This window comes from Sycon ciliatum, chromosome 3 (genome assembly GCF_964019385.1).
Source record: "Sycon ciliatum chromosome 3, ocSycCili1.1, whole genome shotgun sequence".
NCBI lineage: Eukaryota > Metazoa > Porifera > Calcarea > Leucosolenida > Sycettidae > Sycon > Sycon ciliatum.
The window spans coordinates 3895222-3911528 of NC_088645.1; the positions used below are offsets into that span (position 1 = coordinate 3895222).

Here is a 16307-nt window from a genome sequence, read left to right on the forward strand (position 1 = left end):
TGTTTGCGCGGCCCGCGCGCCCTGAGTATGGCGTTCCCTGCCCGGTGGACAACACGTCTCCTGGTCTGCCCCGTATGGGGCCACATATCCAGTCATGGCAGTGGTAGAAGGAAGGAAGGAAGGTGTGTGTGTATGTGTGTATGTGTGTGTGTGTGTGTGTGTGTGTGTGTGTGGTGTGTGTGTGTGTGTGTGTGTGTGTGTGTGTGTGTGTGTGTGTGTGTGTGTGTGTGTGTGTGTGTGTGTGTGTGTGTGTGTGTGTGTGTGTGTGTGTGTGTGTGTGTGTGTGTGTGTGTGTGTGTGTGTGTGTGTGTGTGTGTGTGTGTGTGTGTGTGTGTGTGTGTGTGAAGGGGTGTTGCACATGGTACGGTCACTACGGTACTGACTGTACCACTATTTGCCCAACGCACCCGTGGATCAAGATAATGTACTGATTTGGGCTCTAATTTTCCAAAATTTCGTCTCGGCCACCCTCTTCCACGAGTAAATTGTACTTCAGATGGCTGACTGTACCACACTAAATTACCTTCCGACGCCCCTGCTGTGTGTGTGTGTGAGAGAGAGTGTGTGAGTGTGTGTGTGTGTGTGTGTGTGTGTGTGTGTGTGTGTGTGTGTGCACGCGCCCATGCGTGGGTGTGTGCGCTATATGGTGCAGTGGTATGTGCAGACAATTTCCAATTGTGAGGTTTTAGGGGTTTTACATCGGGCCCTAGACAGCCGCTAAAATGGCCAACCGGACAACAAAGAAGTTGAGGCCAAAGACAATGATTTTATTTCTTGCGCATGCATACATAAGAAGTGACGTGATAGAAGTTAGGTTGCTACAGTACTCCCCTGCCAGGGGTGAGGTCGGGAGGAGTAAACCACGATAAACAAGAAAAAGAGAGAGAAAGGAAGTGTGGCATGTACAACGCGGAAAGGCAATAAAACACATAATACAATACGCAAAAGAGAGCTCTGTGTTTTTTTGAAATTTGTTGACAACGTGGCAACAAAGACCGAAACAAAAGTCAAAGAGCAGGAAGTGGAAAACAGAGAGATGCATGACAGAGGCGGGTTAACGTGTCAGCGGTGTGTTAACGTGACAGAGGTGGAGGGCATGGCAGAGGCAGAAAGAAAGAAAAGAGGAAACGTACGCGTAACAGAGGAGTGTTATCATGTCAGAGGCGGCTGCATGTTGCAGGCTTGGCGGGGTACCAGCAGGAGCACTGCATTGGGGCGAGGTGTGCCGGTTGAGGTGGGGACTGATGGAGGCGTGCACAGCTCCACTTGTAAGTCCTGTGAGCCGTGCGTATGCCGGCGTGCGTGCACTGTTGAGATGGTACGGACGGTGGAGGTGGTGATGGCAGGATAAAAACTCCGAAGAGTGCATGTCGGGGTCACCAATTTAGGGGTTTTACGTCGGGCCCTAGACGACGGCCACAATGGCCAACCGGACAACAAACCGGACAACAAAGAAGTTGAGGCCAAAGAGAGTGATTTTATTTCTTGCGCATGCTTGTGTATCAGAAGGTTGCGGGTTCGAATCACGTCGGGGTCACCGATTTAGAGGTTTTATGTCGGGCCCGAGATGACGGCTAAATGGCCAACCGGACAACAAAGAAGTTGGGACCAAAGAGAATGATTTCATTTCTTGCGCTTGCTTATGTATGAAGTGATGTAATAGGAGTCAGGTCACTACAAGGTTCCGGGTTCAATCCTGACGATTATGGTCACACACGTCTTTCTTCTGTTTCTCACTTACCTAGCTCTTCGTTCATTCTCCTGTGTTGTTACCAATATACAGTGCATGCCAGAATATGTGGTGTGGTGTGTGTATGAAAAAGTGAACAAAAGCAAAAAAAAGGGGTTCACTGGACAGAAAAACTACTTCAATCAGCTGTGTGGTGTAGACCAGGCTTAGTGGCAGCCAATTCATCAGCCTTGCAAGCTGTTGAATGGTGTAATGCCTGCACAAGTTGTTATGTCTAACATAGCCGTTCACTATCATCGCTCCCACGATGGACATGTCTGAATCGGAATCGGAGTCTCAGTGTGTGTGTGTAGAGGGGGGGGGGGGGCACACGTATGTAAGTGTGTGACTGTGTGTACGGTACTCACTCGATTAGAAGCCCCTCTCGAATAAAATCCCCTCTTGAATAATAGCCCCCCCCCCCTTTTCAAGCACTGTTTAAAAACATTTCTCGAATAGAAGCCCAGACTACTATACGCGAAGCGTGGGGTGACCAGGTAGTGCCATGTATGTCAATTGCGTGAAAAAACATCTCGTGTATGTTCATATTGGTACATGTCCTGGCCAACGTAGTGTGTGCAAACTAACTCAGGGCCGAGTTGCTGTGAATATGAAAGTTTTAGAGATTCGATTGGAATACTGGTATGGAATGAAACAATATAAAACATAACGTAGTTGCGTGATGTCTGCGGCCTTCATCCTATTCATAGCTATATTAAAATTATTATCTCCACGTAGGTTATTTACAATATAAAACCCTCTCGAATAGAAGCCCGTCTTGAATAGAAGCCTCCTCAAAATTTGTATTGAAAAAAATACAAGTCCCGGCTTTTAATCCAGTGAATACTGTATGTGTTTCACCGGTTCCCTCGCAAACCCACACTTGCATCAGACACAACCATTGGAAGCATCGAACTATTTAGAAGACTGTATTACCAAACATGTTCTCAAAACACCATTGAAGAATCTAACTCAAAAAGAACAAAGAACGGAGAGCTGGGGACGCACGTACCCGGCCCCGTACCGGACACACAGCCAAGAAGGACGACACCGTAGCGTCCCCACGCTTGACTGGCAAAGAAAACAGCAAGCAAAGAAAATCGGCCAGCGGGCGCAGTTCAAACATCTTGAACGACACGCTCAAAGCAAAACACGTGACAGAAAATAATGCATGATGTCATCTGTACTCACGCGGACATGCAAAAAGGTCAAATCTACACAAAAGCGAGTGCCGCAAGAAACAACACAAATAAATAATAATTCAAACAGCGAAGAACTAGAAAGGCAGATTTCTAATTATCGAAGAACAAGAATGTATCGTAGAGTCCCAGCGCAACTGCCGGAGGATGCTGGCACCCACCAGACGGGTGGTGGTTGCCCCTGCCAGAGAGATAGAACGAAAACTGAAGCAGAGGAGCCACGTTACAAATAGTGAAACGCACAAGGTAAGAATAATCGAGCAGTGTCCAATTACGACATACTGAGTAATATACATGTTAAACGAAGACAAACACTAACAAATGGAGAACGTTCCAACATTTCCCCTCTCACGAACGACTCCAGACTAATCGGAAGTCGTGAGATCATCATACTGACCGGTACCTTCATCGATGGGTTCAACTTCCAACGGCACCAACTGCGTTATCGGCCGCTTGGACTGCTTGGCGCCAATTCTGATGTTCACTACACGGACCAATCCATCAGATCCGGGGAACACTTCTATCACTTTGGCTAGCGGCCAACGCCCTCTTGGAGTAGACTTGTCCATGCAGAGGACAATGTCACCGGGCTTGATGTTGCGGCTGCGTCGAGACCATCGCTGAAGCACATTCAGCCGAGGCACTATTTCTCGAAGCCATCGCCGCCATACCTCACGTAGGAGCTGTTGGAGGAGCCGCCAACGACGCTGTGGGTGCAACTCAGCGACTTCTTCGAGTGGCAGAGTCAGCTCGCACTGTCCAGCTAGGAAGTGCATCGGTGTTAGCGGTGCGGCGTCATCCACGTCAGTCCGGACAGCGGTCAACGGACGCGAGTTGAGCAGACCTTCCGCACTCACCATGGCAGTCACAAGTTCCTCATCAGTGAGATTGGCCTGGGACAGAGTTGCCATCATTGCGCGCTTTGCTGCCTTGACCACACACTCGAATACGCCGCCAAAGTGCGGAGCGAGAGGCGGATTGAAGCGCCAGTGAACTCCTTGGCTGGCCATACTTGCGGCCACTTCATCAGAACCTAGCGCTTGAACGGCTTCTCTTAGCTCGCGCTCTGCACCGACAAAGTTCGTCCCGTTGTCTGACACGACCTCAGCTGGCACGCCTCTGCGCTTGCAGAAACGGGTGAATGCTAGCAGAAACGACTCGGTGTCCAGGCCATACGCCATCTCGAAATGACAGGCTCGAGATTGCAAACAAGAGAAGACACAGAGGTACCTCTTGAGCTGGGTCTTGCCACGTCCTTGTTTTGTTCGGAACGGACCGGCATAGTCAACTCCCACTCTTGAAAATGCCCGGTACGGTGGAGCTGTTCGGAATAGCGGGAGCGGTGCTATCTGCTGCGAAGCCACAGTGGCCCACTTCTTCTTGCAGAGCACGCAGTGTGCACGGTGAGATCGTGTGACAACCTTGCCACGGATGATCCAAAACCGCAGCATCAGGTTTGCCAAGAGGTGGTTTGGGCCAACACTGTGATCACACTTGCGATCTTCGGCGTCGACTATCAGCTGAGTAATCCGATGGTGCTGTGGCAAGATTATCGGATGCCGGGTATGCTCAGGCAAGTGGCTGGCAGTCTTCAGACGACCTCCAACGCGTAGCACACACGGGTAATCCTTGTCGAGCACTGGATTCAGCCGTAGCAGCGGGTCATTCGCTGCAAGGGACTTCCCTGACGTCAGCTGCCGATACGAAGCGGGATAGCTCTCTGCTTGTGCGATCGCATACCAGTGACATTCGGCACGCTGGAGCTCATCAGACTTCAGCTCCACAGAGTCGACTGCTGCACTCGCTGCTTCCGGATCCCCTCTCGTGCTAGCATGACGTCGACGACACCGGTTGATGAAACGGTAGCACCAGGCCGTCACTCTTACTAGTCGTTTCCATGACGAGTAGTTGTCGGGGTGGAGACGAAACACCTCCGCTGACACTTGCTGCACAGCGAACGCCATCACTTGCGCTCGCTTTACCATTCCAGGCAACTCTTTTGGCACGGTTATCTGACGAGACGGCCACTCAGTGTGCTGCTGGACGAGGAACTCAGGGCCGTTCCACCATACTGAATCACTGGCTAGCTGGGCTGCTGTCAAGCCTCTGGTGCCCTTGTCGGCTGGGTTCAGCTTTCCAGGAACGTGGTTCCACTGGCTGCCAGCTGAATACTCTTGTACTTCAGCTATCCGGTTGCCCACGTCGACTTTAAACTTTCTGGAATGTGCTCTCACCCAGTGAAGCACGTTCATCGAGTCGGACCAGTAGGTGGCATCAGCCTGCGGCAGATCTAGCGCGTCATTCACTGTCTTGGCCAGGCAAACACCAAGCACAGCACCCTTCAGCTCCAGCTTCGGGATCGACATCTTCTTAATGGGACATGGACGCGCCTTGGCGAGTGCTAGCGTCACTCGCACATTGCCGTCTGGGTACTCAGCACGGACGTACACGTTAGCGGCGTAGGCGGCATCTGAAGCATCCGTGAACACGTGCAGCGACAATGTAGCGACAGACGACTCGCGACCCGGACACTTGAAGCAGCGCGGCGCACGGATCAGCGCCAGATCTCCCAGCTCGCTAAACCAGGATGTCCATCTCCGCGTGTGCTCAGCGTCCAGTGGATCATCCCAGCCCACGCCGAGGATGCACAGCTCCTGGAACATGACACGAGAGCGAATCGTGAAGGGAGCTAGTTGTCCGCGTGGGTCGAATATAGATGCCATCTTACTCAGCACGGCTCGCTTGGTCAGCTTCTCTGTTGCGGGCGGCTTGAACTCAAAGGCGAAGGTATCATCCTCTGCCGACCACATCACGCCTAGCGTCTTGACTGATGGTAGCGCACAGTGATCATGATCATTGATGCTAGCTACGAGTTGCGGTGAGCGGTCAGCTTCCGGTACGCCGTCCATCACCTCCGAGCTATTGCTGAGCCACTTGCGGAGGTGGAAGCTGCCCTGCTCAAGGATGTCCTGTACTGTCTGCTGTGTGCGGATGGCTTCCGGTACGGAGACAGCAGAGTGCAGCAGATCATCCACATACATGTCTCGGTCAACGATCTGCAACATGGCTGGGTCATACTTGTCGGCTGTCTCGCGGCACACCACTTGTAGCGCCTTGCATGCCAGGTACGGAGACGCCTTGATGCCGAACACCAACCTCTGGAACTCGTATACGCGTGAGTCCCACACAAAGCGATGATATCGGCGGTCTTGCTCAGCCAGCACGACTTGCAGGAACATCTCGGTAATGTCCGCCGTGAGCGCTACTGGCTCCTTGCAGAACCGCAGAAGCACTTTCACTAGGTCATTCTGCAGAGCGGGTCCAGGGTACATACACTCATTGATCGACGTGCCGTCATACTTGGCAGCAGCATCAAAGACGACACGTACCTTTGTGGTGGCCTTGTCGTCTCGTACAATGGCGAAGTGCGGCAGGAACCACTGGTCGTCGCCATCTGCCTCAACCTCTGCTGCCGACACTGCGCGCACATAGCCTTTGTCAATGTGGCTACGGATGACCTTGCCGTATGCTGCCTTCAGCTCTGGACGCTTGTCCAGCGATTTCTCTAGCATGCGCAGGCGATGGTCCGCCATGGCGCGATTAGCATTGACACCAGGCTCGCCGTTGCTGTGGACCCATGGGATTGCCATGGTGACTCGCTGATCATGGAAGCTGATGGATTTTTCAACGATCTCCTCAGCCAGCTTCTCTGCAGGGGTGATGTAGGTGCCTTCGTGCTTCATACCGACTGCCTCCAGATTCCAGAAATTCTGGACCAGGCCGTCTATGCTGCATTCGCCGTATAAAGCATGCACGAAGTTGACAGACAACTCGTCATCACTGGGTGCACTGGGCGTTGGGCCCATACACACCCATCCCAGTGGCGTCTTGCGGGCAATTGGTCCACCGCTGCTGCTTCTGTACTCCGCGAGTGATGCGTGGGCATCAATGACGTCTAGACCAATCAGGAGGTCGACCGTGGTGCTGGAGATTTCGGGAAAGTCTATGAACTTTAGATGTTCATAGCTGGACTTGTACCGGCTCCAGTCGACGACCTGCGTCTTCTTGGTCACACGATCATATACCCATGCCTTGAGCGGGTATGACACTGTTCCATCAATGGATTCCATCTGCACCTTGACCAGTTCCCGATAGCCGGAGGTCTGCTGCGCACCAATCGTGGATGTATTCAACATGTGAACTTCACCTGCCATGCCCAACTCATGGGCTACATCCTCCCGTATGAAGCTTGCAGTCAAGCCTGAGTCCAGCATGGCCGTACAGATTGCCGACTTGCCAGTTGGGCCAATAATCTTCACTGGCACGGTAGCGAAAGCGGTAGTCTGCGGCACGCTGACACTAGCATGGTGAGAACTTTCCTGCCGAGGTGCCGTAGCTGCTGGTCGCATCGTAGCTGGATTCTGCGCTGCAGCTTGTGGCTGCACTGACTTGCTGTAGTGCAGAAGTGAGTGGTGCCTCTCTCCACAGTGGCAACGTTCCAGCTTCTGGCACTCACGCGCCCAGTGTCCATGCTCCAAACAACAGCTACACAGCTTGGCACGCTTGACCAGGTCCCAGCGGCGCTTGGTTGTCAGTGCCCTGAATTCCGGACACTCTGCTGTGGCATGGCTCTTGCTGCACTTGGCACACTGCTGAGTACTGAGCTCCACAGCATACACAGCAGATGACCTAGGCTTTGGCGGGACCGCAGGAGGTGTCTTGTTCAACTTCTCTGTGCCGACTGTCGCCAAGATGTCATCGGCTCGCTTAGCGTTCTGGACCCGTTTTACCAGCCAGAACGACAACGTGGTTGCGTTGCATTTGCTGTCTGGATGTTGTTCGTAAAATCGTATAACTACACTTCTGGGTAGCTTCTCCAGCGCACTTAGGAATAGCTCCCTACCAGGGGTCTCTCCAGCCAAGTCCAGGTTCATGAGCACATTTCTGAGCTTGACAGCAAACTTCCGGACAGACTCGGTGTCCCTGTCAGAGGCAATGCGTGGGTGATTCAGAATCTCTCTCTCTTGCAAGGCAAGATGGCGATCGGAACCACCAAACCAGCGCTCAAGCTCCGTCCAGGCTGCAGTGTATGCACCCGGACCGTCGAACATATCCGCGATAATGTCTTCGGCCGAGCTACCCTGCAGGGCCTCCTTCAGTCGTGCCAGTTTATATTCGTCAGAGACGAAGCGGTCCTCGTCCACGAGGCGCTTAAATGTTTGTTTCCACCGTACAAACTGCTGGGTCCTGCCACTAAATTTGGGCAGCTCTAGTGGCTTCAGATGGTGAAAAGCGCTTACTCCATGTGGCCGTTGCATACTGGCAAGCCAATCGCTAACATGGGGGTCGACAGCAGATTCCGTTAGAGGAGACCACTCAGAAAGTCTACTGGCAGGAGCACTATAACCAACTGACGTCACACTTAGTCTGCTGCTCAGACTACTTGGCTTTGGTGGTGGTGTTGGCCGTGTGCGTGGTGCTGGTAGAGGTGGCACAGGCCGCATGTGCGGTGGTGTTGACGGTGGCACAGGGGTAACCTGTTCTGCGACTGCTGATTGTTGGCCTGATGCCACTTGGCCAGAAACCGACTCAACAGGCGAATCCAAGATCGCCTCAGCAGCAGCCATCACACCAACACTCTCCTTATCAAACTTCGCCTCCCACTCGTCCAACTCATTCAGCAGTTGCTCACTCTCTTGGGATTCCAACATGCTGCGCATAATTTCTAAAACCGAATTCAGCTCTGACCGTACAAATTCTAATTCACGGACATCAGGCTGCAAATATCGGCGAGACGGCGACGAGCAAGCAATCAGAGTTCGCAAGCGGTTACTGATCCGCGTGTGGCGTCTACGGAGGTTTGTTCTCCGACGAATCAACTCTTTCCAGCGGTCCTCAAGTTCCTCAACAGGAGTTTCACCCACGCTCGTACCATAATCAGGGGCGTGCTCGGCCCCCCAACTAGGGGGGTGCACGGGCGCCGAGGGGAGCCCCCCCCCGGCAATTTTCTGCAATTTGTTTGCAACCTTTCTTGAATTTTAGAGCATATTTGCATACACTACAATTGCAATTACCCAGATTGAAAAATTTTGGGGGGTGCACGTGCCCCCCGTGCCCATCGCCGAGCACGCGCCTGATAATGGCGTGGCGTAAAACTACGAGTCACAAACTCTGGTGGTGGCGGAAACGCCATTACCACCGCTGACACTACTAGTACTAGTCGAAACCTGTCGGATCCGGCTCGAAGGACCAAATGTTTCACCGGTTCCCTCGCAAACCCACACTTGCATCAGACACAACCATTGGAAGCATCGAACTATTTAGAAGACTGTATTACCAAACATGTTCTCAAAACACCATTGAAGAATCTAACTCAAAAAGAACAAAGAACGGAGAGCTGGGGACGCACGTACCCGGCCCCGTACCGGACACACAGCCAAGAAGGACGACACCGTAGCGTCCCCACGCTTGACTGGCAAAGAAAACAGCAAGCAAAGAAAATCGGCCAGCGGGCGCAGTTCAAACATCTTGAACGACACGCTCAAAGCAAAACACGTGACAGAAAATAATGCATGATGTCATCTGTACTCACGCGGACATGCAAAAAGGTCAAATCTACACAAAAGCGAGTGCCGCAAGAAACAACACAAATAAATAATAATTCAAACAGCGAAGAACTAGAAAGGCAGATTTCTAATTATCGAAGAACAAGAATGTATCGTAGAGTCCCAGCGCAACTGCCGGAGGATGCTGGCACCCACCAGACGGGTGGTGGTTGCCCCTGCCAGAGAGATAGAACGAAAACTGAAGCAGAGGAGCCACGTTACAAATAGTGAAACGCACAAGGTAAGAATAATCGAGCAGTGTCCAATTACGACATACTGAGTAATATACATGTTAAACGAAGACAAACACTAACAAATGGAGAACGTTCCAACAGTATGTGTGCGTGTGTGTGGGCCTGTGTGTGTGTGTGTGTGTGTGTGTGTGTGTGTGTATGTGTGTGCATGTGTGTATGTGTGTGTGTATGTGTATGTGTGTGTGTGTGTATGTGTGTGTGTGTATGTATGTGTATGTGTGTGTGCGTCGATGTGTAATAATAAGATAAGTCTCGTTATAAGACATTTCTATGTCTCAACTTGCCATAGATTATGTAGTAACGAGGGAGGACCTGTACACAGTATTGAACTCTTGAAGGACATAGTCATCACAGTGTAGAGTTTTAAATACATTTCGTTTTCATGCAGGTTTTCACTAATGATGGAAACTTCATTACCATGTTCGGATCATACGGAAAGTCAGATGGTCAGTTCAAGTGCCCTCGGTACTTTGCTGAGGATAGGCATGGACACGTCCTGGTCACTGATAATAACAACCACCGTGTTCAAGTAAGCTGATTAGTGATTAGTTTGTCTTACCCTTTTGCTTCTAGCACTACTTCTGTTGCCAAGATACATCATACCCTGTGGCAAGAGTGTGAAGCTGTAATTACATTGAAGCTTTGGCCATTTTAGATTGAGAAGTCTCACCATGTGCTAGACTGGCTAGATGAAAACCTTCTACTGAGGTGGATTGATGACACTCGAGCCATTGCTGAGTGAAATACATTCATTTGCAGTGTGGATATTGTGACAATTAGAAACAAGAAACCAGTGATATACGGTTTCTTTTGGGCCAGGTCGAACACTTTCTTGTCACCCTTCATAGCTAACCATGGGGTTATAGTGAACAAAAAACAACGAAATGAAAGCAATCTCTGGCGGAAGGGGGAGAACATCTTCAGCAAATCAACAAATCCTGGACTATGCTGGTCGTAGGCTATGATTCCGAGACCTCCGGTCGGATGACCCTCGCCAACCACATCGGCACATCGCCCCTACTCCCCTTTGTCTTGTTGTCCAGTGTCATTTCAGTTGTCCTCTTCCCCTGATTATTAGTAGGGCTGTGTTTTTTAGTAAAAAAAAAATGTGCACAATGACCCATGTTGCATCTGCACGAATACACCACATAGCTGCAGTAGCTGTGGACCACGTGATGTGAGCTATGCCATCAAGGACCGTGTCTATAAAGTTGTGCACTCTTGGGTGGTTTTAAGAGCTCCTGGGTGGCTAAGCACTCCTGGGTGGGGTTTATTTTATCTACTTCCTCCGCGTCATCGAAATTGTCGCAGTTTGACTTTTGATATAAAACGGGGTATTTACACACCAGCACTCGTACCAGAGGCAAGGAATCGGACATAGGCGATAGTTATCAGTATAGGGCGACTGCAAAGTTCTTTTCTGTTACCGGAAGCTGGAATTTTTGAACTAGACGCAATTTCTTCGCTGATGTCGCTGCGATGGTAATTTCGACTCGCTGAGATCAGTCAGGCGTTGCAGCCTGCATATTTCTCGTGTTTATGGCCATTCACTCAAGCCTCATCACTGTTTTACCTTAGATGGTGTGAGAATGACTTCGTGGAACAAGTGGCAGCGCTTGGAGAAACATCGAGGGGTCAGCAAACTAAATGCCTGTAACAGCGATAAAATTCGTCGCTCTGGCTGAAACACTCAGTACATGATTGTACCTGCAAGAGCCGTGTAGACTTTACACGTAGTGCTAGTGATGCACACGCAGGTGCCGTACCATACCATGGTATACCAGTGATGCTGAAAAAGAGGGCGCCCTGGATATGATAATACACTTACCTGCCTGAGCTGTGACCAACAGTAGGCAGTAGCACTGACCACATAGCTAAAATAAATGGGCATGCCACGGCTAAAAAAAGTTCATTTCAAGATCGAGGTGATTGCGCCGACGGTAATCAACCGACCTCGCAACGCTCGTGTATTCTTACTGGGCTTCGTTGGTGGTGAAGTAGAAATCATCCAGGGCTAGCAGACGACAAGCATAGCAGCTCTTGTCCTGTGGAGAAAGTCAAAGCGTTTGAGATGAGGCGCGACCAACTTTCAGCCTTCCTTGAAATATTTCGGAACGATATTTTTGCGTCCATTGACATCAGCGACGACGAGGACTTCATCTCTGCATGAAAATTCTCAGTCCAACTGTCCTGGAACGTTACTCTAGTCTTCAGACTATCATACTGTGTAATAAGTTTTGAATGGTTTAGCTTATGGAGTTGTCAGTAACAAGTGACAAGTCACTAGTCAAACTGCAACAATTTCGATGATGCGGAGGAAGTATTTTAAAATTACAGAACAACACGGCCAATCAAGGCTTGTTTGTCGCTACTTCAAGTTTCATGCTTTCATATTCATCCGGCAACAATGCCTCCGCGGTGTTGAGCACTGTCAGCACACTGGGTGCATCCTACGGTCTATTTTTTTAAAATTACGGACTCTTTGAGGTTTACTCTTGCTTCCAGTTCTTTTGAAGTATTGGTATTGCCATGGTTACCAGCATTACAATGTTTGCCTGTGTGTCACCACTGTGCATAAAACTATTGATTTCCTGTGTGCAATGTGATATCAGAAGCCACACGTAACACTCGAGAGCCTACACTACTCATAGACATATGTAGCTGTCAATACTCATTTTCAGCATTTTGCATAAACTGGAAACCCTGAAGAGATCTCCGGATCCGCCATTGTTTGCCTATGATGTAATAAGAAAGTTGTTTACTCCTACACTAGACCAAACTCGAGTTCCCGACGACTTGTTAAAGGGGAACTACACCCAAAAATCAAAATTTCAGGGTCCGTAGAGTTTTGGGCGCTGAGTCGGATGGTCAAGGTCCGACTTCGATCAGACCAAGCGTTCATGAGATATATCACTTTCAAATTGTCCTTTCGGGGGACGCGCCATGACGTCATGCGGCCGCGACACCCCCCCCAAAACGCCCTCCTACGTCATTGAGACTTGAGTGCTTGGGCCGAGATCAGAGCACAAGCTGAATTTGTGTTGGAAAGTATAGTTTGGAGGAGAAGAAGCCTGCAGAATGAGCGATTCCGAGGCATCAGACGACCTGGACTGCTTGGGTGAGCCTGATCTGGAAATGTTTGGTTTCGGGCGAGAGCCGAAATTTTCAGAAATGGAGTTGGCGGCGCAAGCGGAGGCTGATTTTGAAGTGAACGAGGACGAGGCAGAAATGGCTGCAGTAGGTGACGTCTTGTGGCCTCCGTTGAACCGGCTGGGCAACACCGAGTGGTGTGACTGCAGTAAGTGCCGTGCAATGCCAGAACGGCTGGATTGTAGCTGCTGCCAGGACGCAGCCATTACTCTGGAGAAAACTCGGGAGCACGGAGTTCGATGTGTTGTAGAGATACCAGACTTCGAGACTGTCGTGCTCCACCAGCAAGTTCTGGCGACCGCTTGGCGAGGGTACTTCGAAATGAAGCAGCAGCCAAAGCAGCTATCTGACGAACCTGACAATAGGTAAGTGTTTGAACAATCTAGGGCTCTACGTACTGTACAAAATCGAATCGTTCTCTTCACGCCCTGAATTGTGAAAAATTTGTGTTCGTACAATAGTCTAGTCCCCTCACCCCATGATCCAGGTACATGAAGTTTGCTACATAGCAGGGCAAGCATTTTCTCCATGCATGTCGTACTTGTGCTGCACGAGTATTTGACATAAGTGCAGGATACCTCCCTTGGCCTTAGCATTGTGGCGATACATTATCACCTCAGGTTGTCATTATACTTGTACAAAATCACATTTGAGAAGTTCCCTCGTATTCCCCCTTGCTGTGTATGCACACATACCACCTTATTCTTTGCAGTCTAGCAGTGGCAGCAGCATGCAGTGCATGGTATCCGATAATTAGCATGACATCGTCCTGTTCAATACACAAAAAGCTCTCTGTCATTCATGATTGTGAATACAATTTGTGCACATAATTATGCGCTTGCACCCCCCCCCCCCCCCCCCACACACACACACGCGCGTATCTGCACACGCGCTTGCGTGCACACATGGACAAAAGTGTGTGTGTGTGCACAAATGGTCATGCTCCCCCACCTCCCCCGACGCACACTCTCTCTCTCTCTCTCTCTCTCTTTCTGGCTCTGATCACCATCCACACCGAGCAGAACACGACACAAGAGCTGAACATTGTTCGTATGTGGACAATCTTCTGTCCTTGAACTGCAGGTCGCTGCGCTATGCAGCTTATCGACAGTACACGCTGTTCATACATGGGAAACTGGGCAGACATGTCCGTTGTCGGATTCTGTCCTGCGCCGTCAACGTCATACGAGCAAAGTATCCCAATCCTGAAGGTAAATGGATACAAGCACAACATAGAAAATTACCATGCTGCGAACCTTCTGAATAACGACATTCAAAAGGGCAAGATAATAATTATGTTGATATATGCGAGTTGTTGTCATGTGTGCGCTTTCTATTTTATGGATGTTTCTAGGAGAGCCATATCAAGGGTTCAGAGAAGCGGAGGACGAACCGGTGCAATGGCCAGATGACTGACCTGTAAGTAAATATTACTAAATGTTGTATTTCGCTGTTCACTACCCTGACTGCTTACATGTATAATTGAATTCGAACTTCTCCCATTGGCAGAAAATTGTGTACACTATTAGCACATTTTTTGAAGTGACGGATTTGCATGTACTCGTATTTTGTAAATGCTGCATGCTACTTTGCAATAAAAGTACTCAGATACACAAAAGCACATTGAGAAATTACGCACCCTGTGTTTATTCCTTGCCCATCCTAGATCGCAAGCGTTCTACAATGTCAGTCTTCTGTGGAGGTTCTTGTCGTGATATTGGCAAGTGTGGACGCTCAGGCAAGCTGGCAACATCCAAGTTGCGACGTGCAACTTTCACAACATCAGCCATTAGCTGCTCCACGAACTGGTAGCTCTTGCGGTCATACATTTTCTTGCCAACATAATCTCCTTTCTGCCGAGAAAATTGCACCTTGTATCTCTCCTGTCCTGATGCTGTCTTGCTGTGCTGGCGTCCAACATTAGAGTTATGGTCCAGAGCTGCCAACTGAGTTCGAGCGATCATGCCGTCCACAGAGAAGTGTATTCTCTTTGGGACATACTTCGTCATGACGCTGTGATACACCTGCACAAGGGCACACGTATAAAACAAGCAGTGGTTATTTTATTTTTTGGTGGTGGTGGGGGGGGGGGGGGTATTGAGCTACTTACCTACCCTAGTATGTGCACGAAGAAAGTCAGAACCTACATGTATGTGTACTCCATAATAGTACTTTCGTTTTGGGCGCTCGGTTTTCCTACACGTAGAGATGTGTTGCTGGCATGTTGTGTGTGTGTTGTAGTATTGGAATCTCACCTCCAGTAATCCTGTGTGGCAGAATTTAGTCAGCCCTGCCATGTCCTTCAGCAATCTCTTGTCTATCACAATGCCATGTAGCACCTGATACGCTGGAGTTCCTGCACCAAATGATGGCATGTACACACACGCATGCGCACGCACACACACACACACACACACAATGGGAATATCGGTATGAGTTGCAGGAAGGCTTCAGACATTTTAGTATCCCGGTGAGGATAGACTACCAGGTTCATAGAAATCACATAAGAATCACATAAGAATGAAAATAGGGTTTTCTTGAACCAGCATAGTTATCCAAATTGCGTAGCAAAGAAAATGCAGAACTTGAGCAGAATATGACTGAACCTAACACATGGCGTGCACAAACATTGGCCACTTGCCTGGTTTCAGCCATTTGACTTTTCTCTGCTCTTCGGAGGGCAGACGATCGTGTGCACACTTGTTGTACAGCACACCCTCCGTCCAGGAGTGTATGTTGCACATATGGTACAGCATAGAGTTCCACCGCTCCTTGAGCATGGCTTCGCTGCCACCGCATGTGCGACAACACCACCACAGATGACACACAATCGCAGGTATCCACTCCAGGAGTGGCTGTTGCTGCTTTGTCCGGCAACCCGTGCGAAGCTTACTGGCGATGCTCTTGACGAAGTGCCAGACATCGAAATGGTGGCAAATAGCAGGATTCTGGTGCATCTCGACCTTGATGCTCGGGCTTCTGTCCGTCACGAAGGTCTCAACGGACAGGACTTCCTGGCACCTGGCCAGAACTCGCTTGAAACCGAGCTTCTCCATGGCTACGGAACTTGTTGTCTCGGTACACTGGACAACTTCGAAGTCGACAATGAGATGGGAGTTTGTGTCCATGAACGTGTACGTCCCAAACTTAGCAGAGTACCCTGGGCTGTCACATCTGCCATCGCCGCTGAGTGTAAGCTTGTGGCCTGGAATTCACTAAAATATACAGTTTTCTATGTGAGAGAGAGAGAGAGAGAGAGAGATAAGGGAGGGGTCTAAATGAAACACGTGGTATAGGAAACAGAGTGTTGGGCATCTATAAATTCACCACTAAATGAATTGGAGCATGTATGGTAGCAGTTACACTGGAA

At 49.9% G+C, this 16307-nt stretch overlaps 1 protein-coding gene across 1 annotated transcript in view; it reads left to right on the forward strand.

Annotated features, from left to right (window-relative positions):
- LOC135811232 (uncharacterized) overlaps positions 1-16307 on the forward strand; it is a 362326-nt gene that overhangs the window by 333321 nt on the left and 12698 nt on the right. Inside the window, exon 15 of the mRNA XM_065324432.1 lies at positions 10176-10316. Within this exon, the coding sequence (XP_065180504.1) occupies positions 10176-10316 (141 nt within the window). The remainder of the gene's footprint in view (positions 1-10175; positions 10317-16307) is intronic.